The sequence below is a fragment of the Equus asinus genome, chromosome 3 (assembly GCF_041296235.1).
Source record: "Equus asinus isolate D_3611 breed Donkey chromosome 3, EquAss-T2T_v2, whole genome shotgun sequence".
NCBI lineage: Eukaryota > Metazoa > Chordata > Mammalia > Perissodactyla > Equidae > Equus > Equus asinus.
This window is the reverse complement of record NC_091792.1, coordinates 149,590,618-149,615,379: the sequence shown is the minus strand read 5'-3', so window position 1 is coordinate 149,615,379 and position 24,762 is coordinate 149,590,618. Positions and strand designations below refer to the sequence as shown.

The 24,762-nt window shown below is 43.1% G+C and overlaps 1 protein-coding gene across 1 annotated transcript in view; it reads right to left on the bottom strand.

Moving 5' to 3' along the window:
- Positions 1-18,693, bottom strand: part of TAPT1 (transmembrane anterior posterior transformation 1) — a 61,780-nt gene extending 43,087 nt beyond the window's left edge. The window contains exons 1-2 of the mRNA XM_044767787.2: positions 18,103-18,693; positions 6,882-7,012 (exon numbers count right to left, since the gene is read on the bottom strand). Coding sequence (XP_044623722.1) covers positions 6,882-7,012; positions 18,103-18,541 — 570 coding nt within the window. The 5' untranslated portion in view covers positions 18,542-18,693. The remainder of the gene's footprint in view (positions 1-6,881; positions 7,013-18,102) is intronic.
- Positions 18,694-24,762: the final 6,069 nt, after the last annotated feature.

Here is a 24,762-nt window from a genome sequence, read left to right as displayed (position 1 = left end):
TTCACAAATTGTCTTTTAAACATATCAGTGAATGGGGTAGAGGCCTGAAGTCTGTGTCTGGTTGTCGTGGAACCATCTGATGGGTCCCATATACCCAACAGGAAGCAGGGCCTACACCAGGCCAAGGAGGCGCTGGATGCCTGGGGGGCTCCCCCAACACCTCCAAGCCCCACTTCTGGAGGGAGCCGCTGGTGCTGCTGCTAAAATGGCCCTGTCCCCTGAGAGTTAAGAAAGGTAAGACAGCTACAGACGGCACATGGACGCCGCTGTCACCACTGCTACAAGCACTGGTGACAAGCCTGAGAGAATGGAGGAACACTAGCCAAGGCTGCTGAGCTGCTGAGCTGTGAGGATCCCCACGGCTCTCCTGCTTCTCAGCAGCCACATGGTGGAACATCTGAGGCAGGGTGTGTCACAGCCAAGAGCTGCACCATGAGAAGGACGATTACCCAAACATATTTTCATGAAATTAGAAACTGAGCAGTACGTCCAAGAAATCACTGCTATAAATATAGGTCTGAGTTAATAAATACTCCTAGTTTCACAATGAAATCCCAGGACTGTTTCCTTGAAATAAAGGTGACACATGGGCTATGACTATGTTTTCTTACCATACACTCACATTGAGAAACAACAAAAAGGCTTTATCTGATACTTTGATTAAGTTATTTTGAAAGGAACTTCTTGAGTTATTTTTTCCTAAATGGTACCCCCTCTGACTCTCAAAAAAGCAGAACTACGTTACCCCACTAGTCATGTGAAATTTTCCTTTGTGTGAATATTTCCATTCGCTCCAGCTTCCTCTGTTCCATGTAGGCAAACTCAGTCAGAGTTACGGACTATTAGCCCTTCTGAGATCATCCAGCCCAGCCGTCTAATCTTAGATGAAGAAAAGCAAAGCCAAAGGAGGTTCACGGCCTGGCTTGGGCCGCTCAGCTATTCCTTGCAGACCGCAGATGAGAAGCTAAGGCTGTTGAACCCTGACCCCAAATTTTCCCGTGTGACAGTAACCTTTCCTCTTTCAATAAGAGCAAGAGCCTATGCCCATAAATAAAAATATTCTATACCTATAGTAGTATTTATTCCATACCTGCAACCTGACAAACTTAAAGCTTATAAAACTTTACTAAATTCTTAAGACAACAAAGTAGTTCCACTTAGGACTAAGCAGTTGAATTCAATTTTTTAAAAAAATGTGTTAACTACCACGTACACAGCATAGTAACAATGAAATAAAGGATTGCCAAAAAGCACAGAATCACAAGGTAAAGAAAAGTGAAAAACATTTTCATTTTAGTTCCATGTTTTATGATAGGCAAGGTTACATAAACATATGCAACCACAGAAAAGTAGTTTTGATAAAAGCCTTCATAATAATCACAACCTATATCTGACACGCATTTAACAAGAGGAATGAATTTCAATAAATCAATTGATTTTAATTTGAAGAAAGATTACGACATGGAAAGATCTTGAGACTTTCTTGCTGCTTTATTTCTAACCCATGTTGAAGACTGCTACGCTAATTTTTCAGAAGCAGAGCTCTGAGGGGTGGCTGACCCAAGTGCCATTCTCAATCTGTTTCTCCCTTTGTTGGAAAAGTATAATATTCACTGTCCTTGTCTCCCAGGTGCTGGGGACGGCTGTGTAACTCCGTTTGGCCAATAAGACATAAGCAGAAGGAAGTATGCCGGGGCACTTCTGGGAAAGCTTTTAATTCTTTACACAGCGACAGTCGAAAACAGTGGCGCTGCCCCTCTCCTCTTCTTTCTGATGTAACGCAGATGCAACGCCTGAGGCAGCAGCTGTCATCTTTCTCTTAAAAGGCAACAAGCAAGAGGACCGAAGGCCAACTAGCCTATGCTGGTGAAACGGAAAGATAAAAAGGCCTTGAGGGGGCCGCCCCGGGGACGAGTGGTTAAGTTTGTGTGCTTGCTTCAGCAGCCCAGGGTTTCGCTGGTTCGGATCCTGGGTGCAGACACGGTGCCACTCATCGGGCCACGCTGAGGTGGAGTCCTGCATAGCACAACCAGAAGGACCTACAACTAGAATATACAACTATGTACTGGGGGGGGGAGGGGTTTGGGGAGAAAAGGAGGAAAAAGAAAAAAGATTGGCAAAAGATGTTAGCTCAGGTGCCAATCTTTAAAAAAAAAAAGGCCTTGAGTCCACGCTGGCTTCATTAATCTGCTGCACAATTGAGATCTCCTTTCTCTAGATTTGTTAAAGAAAACTTAAAAACTTATTTGCTTAAGCCACCATTAGGTGTTCTGCTACACACACAGCTAAGAGTACTCCTAAGAAATACATTTTAATAGTTTCCTCCCAAAACTAGTCTAAACTCTTTAGCCTGACATTCAGGGTAACTGGATCCAGCCTACCCTCCCAGCGCACCCGCCCTTTCTTGTGTGTACCTAACAATTCCCCACCTCCGGATCTTCCTAGCATACCCACCCCAACAGATGTGCACACGCACACACCCCTAAACTGCATGCACAAAGTCGACCTCTTTTGCTCATCACCTTGCCATTAGCTTCATGAGTCTCAGGTTTGTCTTTGTGGTTCTACACCGTAAAAGTGCCTGAACATCGTAAGTACTCAAAGACTGAGAAAATTAATAAATAAGGGAATGCGTGATCTGTATCTCTCTAAGTTAGAATTTAAATATATTTGGGAATTTTGGACAATACCATGGGGAGCATGTCTTTTCTATTTCCTGCAGTTCTGGATTCACACAGATGGCTAATTTTGTCCATGGTGCAGGGCTAATTGTTCCTATGGAGTCAAAATACAGAATATACACTCGCAAGTTTCCAGCAAAATGTGGGTTGGAGGTGAGAGCCGTCTGGCTGTCGGTGAGACTGCCACAGCGGGCAGGTGAAGGACCGGCACTCTAACAGTCCCCGCAGCTCATGTAGCTCATACAGCTCAGGAGGCTGTGGAGGGATTGAACGCTAACTCATCTGAAGTGCTCAGGATCGTCCTAGCACCTAACCCTTATCTGATAAATGCTGTTTGTTATATTGTTAACACAGAACTAGATGCCAGAGGGGGGATGTAACTGGCCAGTCAAGGTGGGGTGTGGAGTAGTGAGCACTCACTCACCAGGAATTTCCTCTCTAGGAAACTGGTGATCCCTGCCCAGCTTTCACCAAGAATCTAGTTAAAGCATCCCTTGTCTGTCCTAACCACAAGCTCCAGTCATGTGCCTGCTGAGGCCAGCCTGTAGAGGGCGGGGCAGAAAATGTCAGGGTGGGAGGGTGTGTCAACTCTTATGGCCATCAGCTAAATCCTTCATGAAAGAGAGAAGCTTTCCTCTGACACAGCCTGGAGGAAAGGAAAGGGGGAAGACAGTTTTCCCTAAAGGCTCTTTTTACCTGTGGTCAGCAATTCAAGGTGGCTGAGAGTCAGAAAATCACATCCCTTGCAGGGTTAGAAGTCAAGTTTAGTAACAAAAGAAGGAGGAAGATTAAAAGTATAACATGAGAAAAAGCAGGACCCAAGGGAACCTCGAACCCAGGCCTCTCCCAATCACCTCCTGCTGTCCTGCGTGCCAGTACCTGTACCCCACTGCAAAGAGACGTCCACTGGACAAGAGACCTTCCAAAGGATTCTCCCAAGCAGAGCATTCCCCAATTTGCTGAAGTGAGGACTGCAAAAGATTTTAAAACCTTACACAGGGCTTACCACGTCATTAATATACAGATGAGAAAGCTGAGGCACATGGACAGAAGTGAACTGCTCAAGGCCTCACAGCTAATAAATTGCAGAGCCAAGAGTCAGGCCCAGGCAGGCTGGCTCTTGAGGTCATGCCCTTAACCACTTCGCAACCTGCCTCTCAGTTTAGAATGCAGAGAAAGTGTAGCTCAATCTCCTCAGTCGTATAGAAGAGAAAAACACAGCACCCCAAGTGGATCACAAACACAGTTAGTAGCAGAGCTGGGACAAGAAGTGCAGGGGGAAAAGGGATTTGTGGTGGAAAAGAAGAAATGCTCCCCCAAAGCCAACAAAACAACAAAAATTTTATACTTTTACATTAGAATGAGAAGTTCAAATGTGAAAAAAAGTGCTAAGAACTAAAAATACTATTTTAAATATATAAGCAAGTCACCTTTATTAAATACCAAGTACAATGTGTTTATCCACTGACAATATTACACAAAAATCCTGGGATTTTTTTACATTGGCAAACAGGTTTGGTAAGAGATATTGAGTTGACATTTCTCTCGACTTTAAAGTATCAACATTAATTCCATGTTTTATACTATTTGCAACCCTACAAGCAAAGTGCTTTTTAATCATCAAGTTTCTCTTCCTGAAAAGCCAGGTGAAAATATCATAGCATTTACCAAAAAAACAAGAAAAAAAATGAGTTAAGGTATTATACATTAGAACAGACAACGTAAACACAAATGAAACCAATAAAAAATAAGTTATTAACATGAATGTCTAGACATGCCTCCCAACTCTTACAATAAGAGCCTACTCATGCAAAATAAAGGCCTCAGAGACAGCAGAGGGAATTCACGCTGTTCTGAGACACGTGGGCCTGGAATTAAACAGAAACCTAACTCTGCTTTCCTGTACATTTCACTTAGTTTTAGAAGTTAAGACGAAACTGTTCTAAATCGAAAAATAGGGCATTCTTTCATACTTTTTAGGCAATAAAACTTCTGAAGTGCTGTTCTAAGACACAAACCAAATTTTCCCAAATAGGCCTAAAGCTAAAAGTGTCTGTCATGGGAAACAAACAGGATTAGAAAATTATTACAATTGTGCATTAGCAGTGTTAATTCAACTTTTCTGACATTATACATTTTACATATATACAAATGAAACCAAAGTTTCAGGAAAAAATACTTATCCTTGGTACAGGCAGTCCCTCATACTTTTTCTACTCTTTTCTTAAAAAAAAAAAACAATCCTAATTGATTGCAACTTACCATATGGGTTACTCTACCCATCTGTGGTCCCATAATGGACCATAGTTAGAAAAACACCGGTTTGTAATATAGTCTCACAAGGCCTGTGGGCATTTCCCCCAGAAGAGAACTTGACAACTTAATACTCACAATAACAAACGTGAAATGCTCACTAGTTTCTGTGAGAAATCTACCCAGAAACTTGCTTGCTATCTCAATGCTGCTGGTAGGAAAAAAAGAATGTGTGTATTGAACCTGCCTCTGGTGAGGTGACAGAATTATGAGGGGATGTTGCTGCTGCTCATTATTTCTGCCACAGGAGAGGTAATAAAGGGGATTGACGGACACCTCCCCAATCTGAAACAGTCCCCTGGGTGTGCCCATAAAGTCTGGCCTGGGGTTACAAGCAAATTGCTCTGTGTTCCCCCCAGAGAAAAATGGGAGTTCAGAACTGCTCAGGCAGGTGGGAGAAGAACATCCCCTGAAAAGGGCTGAGACCAGAGGCGTAACCTCAATCTGGCTCACAATGTCCAGGACAAGAGTACAGGCCCCAGAAGACCATCCCTGCGGCTGCCTCACACTTCCATCCCTGGCTTATCACTGGAAGAAAAAGGGAGTTTTGGAAAGCAGGGTGAAGTGTTTTAAAAGACAAGAATTAGTTAAAAATTCTTTTTGGCAAGCAGAAGAGACATTACCCACCACCCCCACAATAAAATCTTAAATAAACTCCAATATACAAAACAAACGTGCTACTGCATTTGGGAGGAGTGTTGCCGACAGCGCCCCACACACTCCTCTACCTCCATCCTCACCCACCAGGTCCTTGGCTCCGCCATGGACCCTAACAAAGCAGCAGCACAGTAACTAAGCATATCTAATGATCCTGACCAAAGGCAGCAAACTTTCATTGTCATATTTGTTCCCTCTCAAATCTCCCTTGCTCCCCATCTCTCTGAACCTCGCCCTAACACGTACTGACCTTCCTGAAATTTCAGCATGTGGCATGCCACCAAGAACTTATGTAAAGCAACATTTCTCAAATTATCACTCCACGTCTGGCTCTCTTCCATCTACCAAATTGACGGACTGTCAGAAATAAGAGAACATCAGCCAAACCAGCTGGGTCCTTACTTCTCATCACCCACCACATCTCTTGTTATAATGATACACTGAAAAAGCAAACCAAGAAAACTCTTCTGACCGCCACTCTAATAGGACGTACGATTCTAAGGAAGTGATTGGAATATTACAAGTTCTATGGTACCATAAAAGTATGAAAATATGTTTCAATATAGCTAAAGGTGAATTATTTAATTCTTTCCTTCTAGCATTAAATTTCAGAATGGCTCAGACTCACCAACTTGAGCAAAGCAGAAGGAAAAGAGTGGTCCTCCTCTCATATCTGACTGGTCCTAACGGACCCGGACACAACCCAGGGAACGTGGTGAGTAAGGATCCAGTGCTGCTGTAACTATGCTTATCCTTTGACATGAGGCTTTCTGTGAAGAAGGGCAAACGAACTGTCTTCTCTTTGAAGAGATTGTCATTTATGTTTTTAAATATAAGGACTTTCTGAGAAACTGAAATCTTAAAAAAGGCTGAAGTTAAATAACTGATCATGTTGAACGGGAAAAAACCTACTTCTAGTAAAACAAAACTGAAGAGAACTAAAGAAGTGTAGATTAATTCCTTGGAAAAAGTTACTTGGATGAGACTTACATAGAAATATGGTAAGTTTAATAAGTAGCAAAGAATCACTGGATCTTATTCAGACTAAAAATATACTTTTTAAAAGCCTCTTCCTGTATGGGAATTCCTACTCTCCCAATAAATTTAATTACCTGTGATCACATTATTTCCAATATTTTAAAAACTCTGGCTGTTCACAATTTTTTTTGTATAATTAACATGTTGACATAACTTTCAAAATGATGTCTGGTAATAGAAAAAAAATAGTACCTTTTCCAATTCTCTTGGTATTCGCATACAAGTGTATACTCTTTCTCTTCTTTCTGTATACTTGGCCTCATTATGTTCAAGGAAGTACCCTCTTGTTAGTTCAGCACTGAGGAACCTCAACAATGAAAGCTCTACAGGAAAAGAAAATGACACAAAACAAAAACAACAGTATTTATCAAGGAACTTACATGCTAGCTGGGGCCATAGGTAATACATATATAAAACAACAGAGAATAAAACAAAGTAATCTATAATTCTGCACCCAGAACTGAACAACTACACACAAACGATCAGCAAAGACTGGTCCGAAAAATGCTGCTCTGTGTACTATAAACTGAAAATGCCACAGGACTATATAGAAGGGATGATTACTATGAGCCACAAGAGTCAGAAAAGTGTTTTGTGAAAACCCAGTCCTGTGTCTTATAGGTGATACAGGACTTGGACTGATGGAAAGATGGAAGGGAGGCAAAAAGAGTAGATATCAAGTATATATAAAATGGCTATTCTATATATATATGATTCTCTACATATGTGTATATATGCATGTGTGTATATACACGTATGTATGTATGTATGTGTATATATATATATATGCAATTAATGTGTGTGTACATCAAAGGGAGCCAAGTCACCTAACACACACTGCTTCAGTTCAAGAACAATCCTGTGTGAACTACATGGATACTGGTGCAACTTCTTCCTGCTTCTTCAGCCTCAGAGATCCCGCAAAAGTGTCTAAATAATACCATTTACCTAGGAGAAGGCTTACCAACATGATGATAATCATAAGAAGTCATATAAAGTAGAATCTCAACCAGATCTGAAAGACCTCCCTTTCCTTGGATTGGTCCACCTGCTTCCTCTGTTCCTCCAAAACAAATTCACCCAAAGTTATCTCATCTCAGATGAGGAAAGTAAGGCCAAAGAAGGTTAACACTTTCCACTGGGCTGTAACTGGCAGACATGAGTTGAGAAGCTAAGGTTGTTAAGGCCTGATGCCAACTATATCCTTGCCACACTTCCCTGATAGCCCATCACCTCCATGACCTCTCAGGACCCCTGACTTCACAGGCACCTTCCTGCTCTTGCTCCCCAGGAGGCCAAACTCTCTCCCAGAACTCAGGATACCAAAGGCTTCAAATTGTCCTTTACGCTCTGAGCTGGCCTTGCGGTCCTTTCCCCAAATACAGTATTGGTGTTCCCTCTGAAAAATGACAAAAGGAAGACTGATTTCATTTACGAGTATCGACTTAAGGAGTTGCATCTTATGTGTGTGCTAGGATTTAAAGTCTGCAGGTAAGGGGAAAAAAGTATGTAGTCAGAAATATCCTTGGAGGGGCTGGCCCCGTGGCCCAGTGGTTAAGTTCATGCGCTCTGCTTCGGCAGCCCAGGGTTTTGCCGGTTCTAATCCTGGGCGCAGACATGGCACCGCTCATCAAGCCATGCTGTGGCGGTGTCCCACATGCCACAACTAGAAGGATCCACAACTAAAAATACACAACTATGTGCCAGGGGGCTTTGGGGAGAAAAAAGGAAAAAAAATAAAATCTTTAAAGAAAACAAAAAATCCCTTGGAAAGCTATTAGAAAGACTCCGAAGACTTACTATCTCCCTTTGGGCCTAAAACAGCTTACTTGTCCCAGCACCGCAACAGACTGCTAGTTCTTTGAGCATCAGTTCAGGTGGCTTGCTCATGTATAGGGGTTATATTATGCAAAAAGAAAATTATACACACACACATTTCTTTAAATACCAGATTCATAATCTGTCTGGAGAGTTAGTGATACCATGAGAGATGCCTGGGGACTGAAACAGATGGAGAGAAAAGCAGACTTCCACCCCCTGCAGCCTAGTGCAGGGCAGGCGAGTCATCGACTGCACTAGGAGCACTGTGCTGTCAGGACACTTACAGCTAAAGCCACGGACATGAGGGACGAACTGTACTGCACTGCACAGATTAACAGATGTCCAGATTAAAAGGCCTTAGTATGACCAAATCCACGTAGATTAAAGTTTTGGGTTAGATACACTCTAATATGTTGTAGGCTGGCTAGATTCAGAACAAGATCTGCTGTTTGAAGGGGAGAAAAAGAAAGCCTTTTGAGCTACAAACAAGAATAGCCAAAACTAGTGAAAGATAAAAAATTAAACTCTTATTCAGTCCGTTTTCCAATTAGAGAGCAAAGGATGTTCTGATTAGCTGGCATCTATAAATATCAATTCTTTCATGTGAACACTGAGATGCAATAGGACGTTCAGAAAGCAGAAGAGACTGCACTTACAGAAATTTTCACAGATGCCAGTGAGCTGAGTCATGAGTCCCAAAGCTCACTTCACCATAATCCCTGGCAGCATCTGACCCGCGGCTTCCCCATTCCTGCTGGCCACCCCCTACCAGTGGTGCTCTTCTCTTTCGTAGCTCAAGACTTTTCTGACCTAAGCCTCCTTGGCTGCTCCTCCTCCTCCACCTGAGTGTCTGCTGGTTTGGTGCTCCATTCACTAGATTCTAACAAAACGCGAGTTATGGTAAAACACCGGCCATCACTTAGGGCCTCGTTCTCTGATGGGTCGTCAAGTCACCTTCTCTCTTTTTCTTTTATTTTTTCCCTATATATCCTCTCGCTGGACAGGCTAAGGTTAAAACTATCATCTAAATCCTAAAGTCACCATATCTCCAGCTCTGAGTATGGAGAAACCCACCTGAAATCCCACAGACACCTTTAACCTGCAAAACTGAACTCAGTACCCTCCCCACTAATCCCACCCTCTCCTGCAGCCCCGACTTGAGCTCATGGCATCACCAGTGATATCATTCTAGGCCAGAAACTCAGGGCCAATTCTGACCATCCCTTCTCTCCTCTCACCAAGCACTGGGACATTTATTAACTTTGCTCTCTTCTTTCTGTGCTCCGCCCTAGCACGGTCCTCATCTTCTCTCTCAGGTTACTGCGAAAGCTTCCTGACTGGTGTCCTGCTTCCAATCTCCCCTCCCTTCAGCCCTGACTTGGCCTGGCAGCCGGAGTCAGCATATCCACAGACCGGCGACGGACGGCCTTCAGCGGCTCTGCGTTACCTCCAGGTAAGGTGTGATACCTCGGCAGTGGCAACACCTGATCCCTTACAACTTGGCCCTGGCTGTCTTTTCAGTCGTGCCTCACACCTGCCTCCCTGAATCTCAAGGTCACAACTCTCTACTTACACTACTTTTCATTTGTTGCAAACATGTCAATTGGTTCACACCGTTTGCTGGCCTGAGAACTCCCTTCCTGTTTTCCAAAAGTGAACACATGCAGACATGACCTGCCCTGAGAGGATGTGCCTGTTTCCCAGCAGAATCCATCCCTCCTCACTTGGCTCCTACATCATCTGCACCTCCCATGCTTGCCTGTGCCATATTACACTCATCTCCTTGCCTGGTTTCTTCCTTTACCTCCACATCCTTGGGTACCGCACATAACAGGTGCTCAACAAACACTAAAAGAACATATCGTTCAAAGAGGACGAGAAATCACAGAGAGGAGCATGGCAGAGAGAGAACAAAAACAGAATCAGAAGTCAGAGGTGAGAAGAGCAGAGAATACCAGGTTCTCGAGAAGAGACTGATGAGACAGAAGTGTCCTGAGACTGGGGGAGACAGCAAGGACACAGTGACAAGCTCCTGGTGCTTCCCTGGGTGCAGCAGCCACTGAAGCCTCTCCTCTGTGCGTGTGTCTAAGTGACAGTAAAGGGAAACCCAACAGGTACCTGAACTTCCAACCCCAAGAGGACAAGGTGCCACGATGCAGCCAGTAAGCGCCCTGGCGTGTGGGGAGGGCAGACTCGCACTGTCCTCAGTAAGTGCAGGGCGCGACGCTGGGTGGCCCACGAGGATGTCAGCCGTGTTAAAGAGACACAGAAACAAGTTATCCCACAATTTTAAAAATTTGAAAAAGGAAATTAAATCAAAAGGTTGAGAGAGCTATACCCTTGTTTATTTAGAAAATTAGCCTCCACAGTGTGTCTTCCCTGAGGACTGCAGACGACCAAGCTCTCAGCACGATCCACGAAAGCAGCACCGGATTAGCAATCAGGAGGGGCGTCTGGCCCCAGCTCTGTCACACACCTGTCCTGCGACCCTGCTCAAGTCATCTCTCAACTTCACAGAAGAGAAAACGGAGGCTTAGGGCGTTTCTGTAACACCTGTTCCCGCTTGCCTTCCAGGCAGGCCGGCTGCCTGCCGGAGAGGGGGTTTCTATGGCCACTGCAAAAAAGCACGCCACAAAGTCTTGAACTCCTTACTACTAACTCCACAGTACCTGCAGGACGAGCCAGTTCTGGTTCGGTGGTTACCCAACGTTTATTGATGCTACTGCTGCAGTCCTGTTCCCATGGATAAAAGGTACGCTGACCAATAAAATATGTTTAGCAAACCATATAACCTAAGTAACTAATTTTCCATAAACAAGTTACACAATATAAACCTACAAAAGCGTTTTAACTATATTACAAATATAAAACAGTGTTGTGACACAACTGTGTTGTGTCAGGCAAGAATTTTAGTTATAAACACCAATTTAGATTCCACAACGGAGAATTTAAAAGCAAGCACTTACAAAATCAAATGCTAAAAACATGTTTTGAGTGCACAGCTCTCACAACTATGAGACATATTATGCCCATTTTGTAGGTGAAGAAACCAAGGCACAGAGAGGTTAAGGAAGTCTCCAGGGTCACACAGGAAGCAAGTGTAGAGCCAAAATTCAAAATCAAGCAGTCTATCCCTAACGCACGTTGGTACAGTTTTTGGCACTAGGTTATTTTGCCTATCATTGTCTCAAGTGCTTTTGTAAACAGGCCACACTGTTCTTTCTGGAAAACTGGGACCACCCCTCCATCCTCCTCTCTCTCTGTGCTGCCATAGCACCCCGGGGTTTACGTCGATGACGTTACTCTGTTAACTAGCCGGCTCCCTCACCAGCCCATGAGCTTTGTGAAAGCAGGTACCAGAGATCCCACTCTTCCCGATGTCCAGCCCCCAGCGAGTTCTGAATCTAACGGTAGCGTTGGTGTATAATCTACAGCACAGTAATGGGCGAGGGAATGGTTTTAAATGACACATTAAAGCAGTACTAATGAAAGACCCACGCTTCCTGGGGTGAGAGATCTGGAAGCTTGATCTTGGCTCCTTCTCCCCCACTCCTGGAGAACTGGCCCTGCTTAAGGGATCGGGATCCTCCCACTTCACGGCAAGAGACGATTTACAAAGGTCTTGCACACACGACCTCACAAAGTTCTCACAACAATTCTGAGAGCTAAGGAGAGCAGATAATGGCGTTCGCATTTTGCAAATGAAGAAACTGAGGCTCACAGAGGTTAAGAGACTTGTCCAAGGTCAGTGAAAAGTTAAGGGGAAAATTGGGAATAGGACCTAGATCTCTGAACTCAAGTCCAGTGTGCTCTCTCCCTGATACCCTAATTATCATCCATCTATCTGACAGTCACAAGAGAGAAGATGACCCAGCCCTAATCTGGCTTCAACCCGAGAGAAAGAGCCCTGTGATTCTGAAGCCCCCTGATCCGAGCTATTACGTTAGCACTGCTGCTTCACCCAGTCCACTCCCATCTCTCCCTGGCCCTGGATAGACTGTGCAGGAAGCTACTTAAATCTTCTGTGTAGCTGTGTTTCAGTGTTTTGGGTTTTTTTAAACATTGTTCTCTAGCATTTCACACTCACCTGAACTTACTTGTCCTGTGATACCGGGCATAGTGGCCTGGCTAATTATTCAAGAAGGCTATAGTTCTTTTCCCTATGGGTACCACTCTGCAAGAATTCTGCTAGCTAAGTGTACCTTAACTTTTCCCATACTGTGGTGGTATTTCATTCCTTCTTAGTAAAAGAGTCACACTCACTCGTTGTGCCAAACATCTGTCTTTATATTTTAAGAGTAAATTATTTCCCAAAAGAGAATAATCCAAATGTTTATTTTCTGAACACTAACTTAACTTTTTAGATGTGAACCAATTTTAGTCCATTTATCCAGTTCTCATCAAGAAGAAATATCATTCAGTAGAGGTCTTTTAAAAATACAAGTATTTTACTATTTAATTACCATATAAACAAGTGCTTCTATATTAGAAGAACTAAGTTTTGCCAACTGTGAATATTTAATATAAGGAAAATACTAATCATAAATATAAATCAATTCCTCCAGAGTATTTTTTAATCAATATTCATCGCCTACCACAGAAATGCTCTGTGATCCAGCATCTTAAATTAAGAAAAAGAATAGCATAAATTGCTTCTTCTTCATCCCTAACAAAAGAAATACTATGTTTAAGTATCTTCTGAGATAACTTGTTTTAGAAATAAGAACCCAGGATAAAAAACTATTAATTAAAAGTAATAAGTAATCATAAATATATTTATATAGTCAGTAATATGTCTAAATACATATTTCTTAAAATAGCACTGACCATTAAAAAAAACCGGAAAGTAATATTGGTTAACTGTTAGGAAAATATTATGAAACATGCAAATCTCCATGGTCTTAAATAATGTAAAACTTTACTAAACTTTAATAAGGTTACAGCAAAATATTAAATGTAAGTTTATTACATAAATATAGAGGCACACTCTTGTACAAGACCACTAGGAATCAACAGCAATTCTGCCTTCCTAAGTCAACTGTAGTAGAGATACTATGAAAGTTTTTAAGACCTTCAAACTATTTATAAATAGTCTCACTTAGGGAAGTAAAAAACAGGTAGAATATTCACAAATTTACAAATTTATAGATGGGAAACATGTACAAAAAGAGTGATGGCTTTTTTCCAAAGTCACAAGGTTACAAAGTAAAGGACTATAAATGGGAACAGAGTATCATTATTCTGACAGTCAATGCCATATAGTCTTTCCAAAGACTTCTTTTATGCAAGCATTCCCCAAACTGGGCCACAAATGAGCTACTAGGGCTGAAGTTTGGAGGGTAAACCAGACTAAAGTAACACATTTAAAAAGGCAGGGGGTCAGCCCGGCGGCAGAGCGGTTAAGTTCCCACGTTCCGCTTCGGCGGCCTAGGGTTCGCTGGTTCGGATCCTGGGTGTGGACATGGCATCGCTTGGCAAGCCATGCTGCGGTAGTTGTCCCACATATAGAGTAGAGGAAGATGGGCATGGATGTTAGCTCAGGGCCAGTCTTCCTCAGCAAAAAAGAGGAGGATTGGCAGATGTTAGCTCAAAGCTAATCTTCCTCAAAAAAAAAAAACCAAAAAAACAAAAACAAACAAAAAAGGCCAAGATAGTGAACTGGTCAAAGATCAAAATGAGTAACTTTTCACTGCTTATTTCAACTACATGTACTAGGTTAGGTAAAGCAAGTGAGAATTTTAAAAGCAAAGCAATAGTCTGCCAGAAAAGAAGAAACTTTTACTTTATCTGTATCAGGGTTGTAGTTACGCCAAGTAATTTCCCAGCTAGTTTTACAGTTAGTCTTATTTTCCTTTGTAAATGAGGAATTAATTGACTCTAGAGCATAACTTCAGAATCACAGCCTTTAATCATCCATCAGGATAAGTTTGGGGCCCTAAGGATAACCATGTAACGTATTCTATGGAGGATGAAGACTTGTTAAATGAAAACATATTTTAATAAAAACACATTATTTATAAGAAGAACTTGTTTTCAATTACACAAACTATAAGACATAGTGAATATGAGTAGTTAAAACCGTTGTCCCACTCGAAATCTTCTGTGGGAAGTGCTGAAAGGGAGCTCAATTGGCTTTTCTGGTCTTTCTTCCCACCTCTGCTCGTTTGCTTAGGGAGGTAAAGTAAGACGTCTAAAATGGTAAAGGCAGAGAAGAGAAGCAAGAGAAGGATAATAAGTTCAAGCTCTAGAAGTTAAGAGTCACCATTTAAAAAGAAGGGAAAAAATGGGCCCCATAGCATTGCTACAGTCAGAAACAACACTGTCCACCCCTACCTTGCTCCAGGCTCTTCTGTCTCACAAGCAATACCCATTCCTCTGTGTACTCCAACGCCTGGACTACACGCGCGTTGTTTCCTCCTCCCCAGCAGGTGTGACACTTATCTTACACCACGTCTTCTACTGTTGTCTCCATGGTCACCAGAGCCAATGCAGACACTTTAGACACTCAACTATTTAGGAGTGGAGTTACGAAACAGAGCCAAAGGAATTAGGTAAGCGGTCGAAGCAAGCACAGAGTCTACAAAGCAACTCAGCAACCAAACCATTCCAAGAACAGATTGCCTAATTCTTAGTCCAAAGTTGACTCGCTGGATCTCGATTCCTAAATGGGAATATGGCTGTACAGAAACTCTCCCACTTAGAACCTCCACAGATGAGGGAAGTGGGGAACGAGCACAAAAACATGGTAGTATTTACTTATTGGTACATATCTGGTCTTATGGCAAAAAAGACAACAGAAGTTGGTAGTATTTTTAAGAGAAGGAAAAAAAGAAGACAGAAGAGATGAATCTGTAGTGGTTGATGACCACTATACCACAAAAGGCAACAGTGGAATACACCATGGCCACTCCGAGAGAATGAAAACGGAATGATGAGTGGATATCAACTTCTAACTCTGTTAAGGTATAAGGACTAGCACCTGAGAACAGTCCACTGCTAGGCAACATTTGTCAAAAAGGAAGTTCAGAGAACAAAGTGATTAGAAGAGTTTGAAAGGAGAAACAAAAAGAAAGCTTACCCTTGACGTAGATACATGTATATGGTATATACAGCTGTAGCTATATAAACTAACATTCACACATATTTTCTAAATGTACAAAGGAAGAAGGACAGGTATAGAACAAAAACATGAACCTCAAACACTATGTTTTGAATTACTGTACTCACACGGGAAGGGTGTGGATAAGCACCTAATGTGTATGTTCTTTCATGGAATCCTAGGCTGTCACAACAGTCAACGAACATCTTATTTATGAGTCTTAAATTCCTTGGGAGAAATGATAAAGGGGACTTTGGAATTAATTGGTGGTCAGGCCACCAAGACACTAAGATTATGACTTTCAAAAGGAAAGACAAAGGATGCCCTAACTTACGGAGGGACACACCAGAATATAAAAAACGGATGAGAAACACCTTAAGAACAAGCACCCAGGCTTGGAAGACGTTGAGTCAGGGAAAAATGCTTCTCACATGACGCTAGGTGGTGCCACTCAAAGGTCCTCTGGCCCAGGCCAGCCCCTAGGGAACAGTATTTCAAATTCTGGACAGGAGAAAAAGGAAAGGTCACAAAGCAGTGGAAGGGAGCAACGCTGGAGAAGCAGGGCGAATGCAGAAGACACACAGCAGCCTCCGCATTTTAGAAAAGCTGAAAGAATTCTAATCACTAGTGAGGATGCCTCCAACCAAGGTGGCATCAGTTAGAGGGTGGGCACCCAGGGACAGACACCGGGGGAAAGAATAAGGGGCCCATGCGGAGGCCCAGCTGGAACAATACGGGTGGTGACTCCAGGTGAAATATTCCTGGGATTCTCACTTAAGTCTTGATCCCCAAGAGCTGATAGTGTCATCTCTCCTCACACATAACTGATGGGATTGGGGAAACAATGAGGACTACCCTAACAACTAAAGCTGGAGGTGTCTCCCTGATAACGACTTTCTGCAACTACGGGTTAAAAGTCCAGCTTTAAACACATTAGGTAAACCACGCTCAGTAACCCACGTCGATGAAGAATGCATGTGTCGTGTAATGAAGTCACCAAGTCCATGGTACTGAGTATCCAGACCCAGCCGGGGAGGGTCAAGGGATGTGTGTTAGGGGTTACTCCAAGAGCCCAACATCCGTGCTCATCAAAAGGCTCCTGACAACTTCATTTTCTGCGCACGCAAACAGAAAAAGGCTTTAATAATGCTGGTTTTCCTGAAACTCAGAAATATTTTTAAAAATTACAGTGAAACCTGGCCACAATTGTTTCTATTTGCACCGGAGTGCTTTTAATATTGAGGTCTCAGTAAGTAAACAGACAGCTGAGAGATTTAATACTTTGTCTTACTTAGATCCTGCCAATTCAGAAAGTAAATACTCTCATGAGCCAGCGTTTAACTGACAACTAGAGCAAGTAGAGTTGAGAATTCTTAAGTGGTTAATTGAAAACGACTGAACAGGGCAGAGTCTGTACTTAACTTTTCAAAATCCAACCTATGTCTAGTTCTGCGAATCAGCAAATCAATCAGGATCTCACCTGATCCGCCTCATGACATTTAAGTACTGCTAAATTTTCAATACCCAAGTACCGTCAATGATGCCCTAAGCCTTAGGATTTAAACCTTTATTTGCCCGAACTGCAAAGTCCTATGGGATATGAGAAGCAATTCGTTAGTTAGAAACAATTTAACGGAGTTATGGTTTGGTTGCTGTTCAAAATTTAGGATTATGAAGGAATTAAAATGTAGTAATCAATCAATATTCAATGAAACATACATCTGAAAACCTTCCTTTTTCTTTTAAGCCTAATACACAACTGCAATATGAATGCAAAGGCAATTTTTAAAAAATTATTTAAAAAGAATAAACCCTATAGCTTAAAGAAACGATATTATAACAATAGGTTTAAACTCGGTCACTGAAAGTAGGATTCACAAGTGCATCTTACGCAGCCAATCTTTCTTCTAAGTGTCTTCAGTTTCGATTTAGGAAAAGTTCACAGGTATCATTTTGAGGAGTGCCAAAAATTTCTGTTCTGGGCAAAAGTAATGAACTTCACGGTCATTGCCACATTGCTAGCTGCAGAAGCGGAACATATATTTGCAGGGCAAGTTAACAGGTTTCTATGGTTCAAGTTCGCTTAAAAATCAGAAAAAAAAGAAGTCACCTTGGCATGAAGACAATTAAGAAATCAGCCTCGCGCTTCCCAGTTTGGGGTGCCCGGAGAGTGGAAGGGGCTCGCCGACGGTCCCCAGGCGTGGGGATACCCGGGCCGGTTCGGTCGTTTATTTTAAGACGTTCCGAAAGCGGTCAAGGGACCGGGACGGGACTCCCCGGGCAGCGGCCCCTCGGACTCACCTGGCCCGGGGCGGCGCGGACCCCGCCCGGCGAGCTGTCAGCGGCCGCCGCGCCGCGGGAGCCTGGGAACGGCGGCGGCTCCGCGCGCCCGCAGCCCGGCGGCCCCGGAGGCAGCGCCGCTCGCGGCTGGGAGTCTCCCGCCGCCCCGGGGGCGCTCGCCGCGGCCTAGCACCGCCCGCCCGGCCGCCTCACCTGCGCGGCTGCGGCGCCGCTCCCGCCGCCGGTCGCTCTCGTAGAAGCCCAGCGTCTCCGTGTGCTGCGGCGCCGGCGGGGCCCCGTGGCCGCCGCCGCCCGGCTGCTCCGCCTCGCCGCGCCCGTCCCGCTCCGGGCCGCCCGCGCCGCCCCCGCCGCCTTCTGCCGGGGCGGCCGCGTCGCCGACGCCCGCCATGTTCCGAACACAACACACTGTCCCCGCCAGCTCCCTCCAGCCTCGGGCCCGGCCTCCGCCTCCGGCCGGCCCCCTCCCCGCCTCGCCCCGCCCCTCGCCAGAGCCCGGGCCGCCGCCGCCGCCGCCGCCTTCCGCGGCCCGCCGGCCGGCGCGCGCCATTGGCGTCAGCGGTGCGTGCGAGCTCGCCGCCGCGGCCGCCGCCATCTTCTTCCTGCTCTCGCCGTGGCGCGCTGAGGGCTCCATGCCTCAGGGCTGCTCGGCCGGGGAGCGCGGGCGCCTCCGGGACTCGGGTCGAGGGTCCTGGGGGAGCGGGCCGGGCGCGGCGGCGGCGGGCGGAGGGTTGGCCGAGGAGCCCCGGGGTGGCGGCCGCTACGCCTGCTGTTCGCTGTCTGCGAGGTGTCCGGCCGCCCTCCCGGGGCCCCTTTTGCAGGCTCGGGGCCCAGAGTGCGCCGGCGCCGCCCGCCCGCTTTTGGCACCGCCCGCGCGGCCGCGGCGGTCAGGGCCCGGCTCCAGGTCCCCGACCCCCGCGAGGCCCGGCCCCCTAGGGCCGCTATTTGGGCTCCATGTCTTCTACATATTTAAGGTCGCCCGTCACATCCCCTGGCCTCAGGGTTTCCGTGGACAGTTTCCAAAACATTTGGGCAAGAAGGAGCTCAGGGATGCCGCCCAACAGGTTGGGGCGCGGAGGGGAAAGGAGCGGCCTCGAGGACTCAGCTCGAGGAGCAGGGTGCTTGGGGCGTTTCCCGGGCGCGTGGACATACTAGACTGTCCTGGGGTTAGGATTCGGATACGGCTCTGGGGCGCCGCAGTGCCCCTGCTCCGTCACCTGGGCGTCCGCTTTACTTGGGGCGGACCGTGGTTTGCACCGAGCGCGGAGTCCAGACTGGCTGTCACGGGGGTCGTGGAAATGAAGATGCTCGAGGAAGGGGCCGAGGACCTTTGCTGCTCGCTACACACGTGGTTGCTGTGCGCTCCAGTTAGGGGTTCGGTGACAGGTCGATTTCCTGTATGTCAACTTAAGGACTCACCTGTGCCTGTTACCTTTTTGATTAGCAAAAGGAAAATGAATTCCTCCCTCAACATTAAGCTGTCTAGAAACTCCCCTATACGTGAACTTAAGAACCCGATATAAACGGGCCCGAACAGAGTAAAATCGAGCAGTGTTGATTCATCAGAGACCCGGAGGGTGTGTTGTCACTAGCGAGTACTTGGTTGCAAACTCTCAGCAAGTTTAAACGGAGTAGGCTGTTTGGGGCAGCATGCTGAGGATAGCTGCCTGTCAGCCCCACAGCGGGGCGGGAGGCAGGGATGAAAGATCGAGATGGACTAGAAAGGCCTGCAGCTGGGACAGACTCTCGGCCCGCCCTGTGAAAGGAGGAACCAGTACTTTTGGAACATCCTTATTCTCCGTAAAACGGAACAGTACGCAGGATTACGTTTCTAAACATTCCTGTGACCATCTTCTATGAAAGTCTCTCTTTGGGTCATGCTTGGTCAAAACTGAGCCTTAATGAGTCAATCAAAAACAAACTCTGTGGTCAAGTCCTCAGAATCATTTTGCAAATCAAAAGGTACCGAAAATTTTATGGCCTCTCAGTTTCCATACAGCTGAAATTCTATTGTTCTCTGATCTTTTATAGTGTAAAAGCATCCCCTTTCTGTTATTTACTGATTGGCAAGAAGGAAGTAGGCTTTTATTGCTTGTTTATGTCAGTTCCCGTTTACTGTCTCACCACATTGGCTTATTGCCTCTACCTTTAACTTAACAGGAGCTGGAAAGGAAGGAATCCGAAAATTCTCTTTCCTAAGGCAGTCAGTTGTAGGAATGGATTTCACTGATTTTCCATGTTGGGCCTGAGGAGAGGCATTGTGTTCCAAAGGATGTGCCTATCTTCTTACATAGTCAGCGAAGAGAAGAGCGGAAGCGAGCTGCTGTGTCCAGGCTAGGTATAAAGGTGTTACCGCCCGAGGAGCAAGTGGACATGAGAAGCCTGAGGGACTGATAGCTTCTCCTCAGTTGGGTCTTTTCACTGGAGCTGTGTTATTTTTATCCACCACTTTGTGAAACTGCACAATTTCAAACACCCATAGTGAAGTCGGCATACTAAAAAGCATTTTAAAAACAAACATTAATATAAATAATTTTTTCAATTAACACTACTCTTCCCTTGTATGAATATTGATAATTAGATAATCAGTTTATAGGATAAGAAAAGTTGTTTTCTTTGAGTTAATTCAACCTATTGCAACTTATTCAGAATCTAGGAAAGGGTGTTTTCAAATATGTATTCTAAATCTTCAAAATACTAAGTTACAAATAAGGTAAGAAATAGTTACACAGCATGGAAGAACCAGCAGTTCTCTGAGGAAAATAAATGGCAGTTAAATATAATGTTCTTTATATCAGCTGTAGAAAGAAAGTTATAGGCCTAGATTTATAAGACCACCATTAGGAAACAGTAGGAGTATTTCAAAAGCACAACGACAACCCTCGCCATTAAAGAGACATCAAATAACATTCTGAGTTAAGATATAAGATTTAGATGGATTTAAACAGGATTTAGATGAGAATGAGCTACAGTAATTCAACTTAAACATTAATTCAGCAAACATTAAGATGTGCTGTTAGCATGTCACTGTGCCAGCTGCTAGTGAAAGAAATACTCCATTGGTGGGAAATAATTTCAATAGAAGAAAGCGAGTGAGAATGAGAAGTTGAAAAGAGTCTTACTTGTATACAATAGAGAAGGAGAAAAATTCGATGAGTTAAGAAAGCATCTTAAATAAGAAAGAGATTTATATATTCAAAATTGTATTTTAATATATATGCATAATAACTATGACTATATCAATTCAATTAAGGGTTTGTAAAGTTGCTACCTGTGTTCTTAATTAAAGTGTATTCTGTACCTTATAGTAGTAACGTCTACCATGTGGGTATTGTATTTTGAAAATAGCAAAACACAAAGATCATTTTTAGAAAGAATGGAAATTTGATGAGTAGTAAATGTGATTTTTAAAAATAAATCGCATATGGGGCTGGCCCCGTGGCCAGTGGTTAAGTTCGGACACTCCACTTTGGGGGCCCAGGGTTTTGCTGGTTCGGATCCTGGGCACGGACATGGCACTGCTCGTCAGGTCATGCTGAGACGGTGTCCCACATGCTACAGCTAGAAGGACCCACAACTAAAATAGACAACTATGTACTGGGGGGATTTGGGGAGAGAAAGCAAAAAAAAGGGAAAAAAAAGATTGGCGACAGTTGTTAGCTCAGGTGCCAATCTTTAAAAAAATTAAATAAAATAAATGGCATAAGTTCGTATTTTAGTAATTAAAGATTTAATAATTGTGATGTTATGACTAAGCAGAATACACTAAACCCATTGTATGTGAATCATGGATTCAAGCTCCAGAAAACTGTCTTAGGTAGCCTATAAACTCTGGTTCTCAGTGTCTTTCATTGGTAAATGGGGCAATCCCTGTTCTACAGCAGGAGCTGAAGAACATACAGTTTCCCTTTTCCTTTCTCCTTAGTGGTAATTCGTTTATACTGAGTTAGGTTTTACTTTTCAACTACAGAGCAATTTGTCTCTTGATAATGCTTCTAGTATATTGCCCCTAAAACACGTTTGAAATTAGTTCCATTTACTTTTCCTGAGTACTAAAAACCTCAAGCACTTCCATGACTTGGAAGGACCCCGAATCAAGGGGAGACCTGGCCTCTGACTCTCCAGTCAAAGAGTCTTTTGACCTAAGGTAACACGTCTGACCTCTCTATGCTTCCTTTTCCCCACTAGAGAGTATTGGGAGTACCCTGATGGCCTCTTCCAGAATTTTGTGGTAAAATCCTTGCCAACCCTTTTTCAGATTCTTGGACCCTGTGGTTAAAAATAGCTAGACATGCCTGCACTATGAAGATTTGTAGAAAAGTATAAAATTCTTAATTACACAATGACTTTGTAATTGGGTCTAAAATTGAATGCAGGGAATTCAAATGCAGTAACTTTATTGATAACACATCAAAGGTGTTTAAGTCTTTAATGTACCTTCTTTATGATCTATGCATTAGTTCTTCATCCTTTTGCATGAGGAGAACTGAAGGATTCTCGCTGAACTTTCTAGTCCTCACCCCAGGGCTTAGGGTTTCTGCATTTTAAGCAAGTTTCCCATATTGGACTCATGCACACCCAAGTCAGAACACTGGGTTAAGGTGGCGTTTAAGAGCAACTGAAATGGTATTTGAGATGATTACTGTTGTGCAGTTAATTTTGATAATACAGATTCAACCACTGAATAGAGTACAGTTTAATTCTTTATTTCTTGGTTGAAAATTTATTTCAGCAGTACATGACTTCTGTTTTCTAAACCATAAATGCCACGTGTCTAATTCACAAAATGTAGTGCTGAATCGAATCCATTCACCATTTTGTCTTCAAAGAGAAAAGGAAGAGTTGATGTGTTTAAAAAATTGGAACGGCCTGGCAACCGATGTTCTAAAGAAATAAAATATACTGCTGGGCCCAGAGCAAGGCTTTGCAGTAAATTTATGTGAGTTTATTGAATCTCTGAGCTTTAGTAATAATATTTTCTGTCTTCTGCAATCGTTTTTGGACTGATACTCATTATGTTTTATCCTGTCTGGGCTGTATTCCATGGATTTCTAAAGGACGTCAACTGAGTTTGTTTCTGGAAGATGTAGCATAAATTGAATAATGTGCCTTTGATTCTAATGTACCTGTTAGAACTTAACTAAAACAGTCATGAGCAAAATCTTATTTCTAAAAGCATTTCTCTGGCACAAGAATATAGGACTGAAACCATTCTAAATAGGACCTATTGAAAGCTGTATTTTGTTAAAAGCGATGTTTTATAAAAGATATTTTGTTCTGCAGACGTAAAAGTAGGTTCTGTTTATGTAATAAAAGTGTATGAACATAAAGCATGTTTTTTTGACTAATAGGACCTTTTATTCATGATTAGATATAAGGTTTCTTTTGTATCAGATTTTAAATTTCTGGAAAATTCCAAAATACTGATGAAAGGGACCAAGGTGATGACTTGGCAAACTTTCCATTCCAGATTTCTGTCTTTGAGGAGAAAGAACATTGTTCATTTTTCATTATCCCCATAAAAAAATGGCCGTGTCGTGTTTAGAATGGTTTTAATCATTTAGTCAGTTAATTAACAAGAATCTATTTGCAGAATGAACTCCGACTTTCCAGTAAATTTGTTGATAACTGTCACAATCCCTCTTTATAATTCCAGCTAGCAAAGGCTTTAATTTTAGAATTCACACAGCGGAGGAGATTCTTATCACTTAGCTCATGTTGCTAGCCCTTTTGGATTTTTGCCTTTCAGAATTTTTTATTGTCCTGTTTTCATTATTCCCTGGTGATGGTGATTTATTGTTTCTTTTGGCCGCTTATCAAATAATAGTTGGTAATCAGAAGATTTTACATGATTTTTAGGGTAAATTTTTACTTTTTTCTGGTGTTTCTAGTTGAAGTCTCAGAGATGAAGGTAACTGAGTAGTTTTTATCTTGACTTCCATGCCCTTTAAGTTCTTTTGGGCCGTGATCAGGCACTCCTGCTCTTGTAATTAGCTTTCATTCTGCTCATTAATCAGTGTTTCTGTTCTAATATATGTTTCAGTTTCTTCTTTTTGTTTCAGAGATAGTTAAGAGTAAATGTACTCTCTGGGTCTTAGATCTATTGCTTAAATTTTCTCTCTTCTTATGCAAACCTAAGTATTTTTGTCTCTCTCTTTTGTCTTTTTCCCCAAAATGTTTTGCAAATGTGTAATAGATTTTCCGATTCTCAAAATAATCCTCCTTTTAGGGTTTTTGCTTTCCACATTTTAGAAATTTGTTTATCTGAGTTCATTGCTCTTATATGCATCTATTATATTCTCTTCTACTTTTCAATACTCTGCTTTTCAATACTTTTCAGTTTTAATATTTATACATGAAATCCTTATGTTGTTTCTGACATTTTCTAATTTAGTATCAATTTCAAATAACGAACAGTTTTTACCCCTCATCTTCTCTATGGATGCTTAATAAATACCATAACTTAGGTGTACAATTTCATGGAGGAGAATAGTACTGTGGCTAATTTTTCAAAAGAGCAATAAAAAGAAAACATGTATTGTGGCTTTAGCAAACATTACTTTCTTGGGACAGTTTTAGCCTCCTAATTATGCTTTGCCTAAATTCATGCTAATATTAATTCACCTCCCCCTAAGCGTGTGCCCACTGATGACAGATATATACTGGGGTTAAAAATCTGGCATGTATAATTCATGCATAAATATTGGATTGCTAAGAAAACTGAGGCTCAGTCAGATGCTGTTCGTTCTTTATCATCTTGTAACTTTCACTCTGACCTTTCATCCATGTAGTTAGCTCTGTAATAACACCAACTATATAAATAAAAATTCATTTCTAGTGCCGTGAACCATTTTT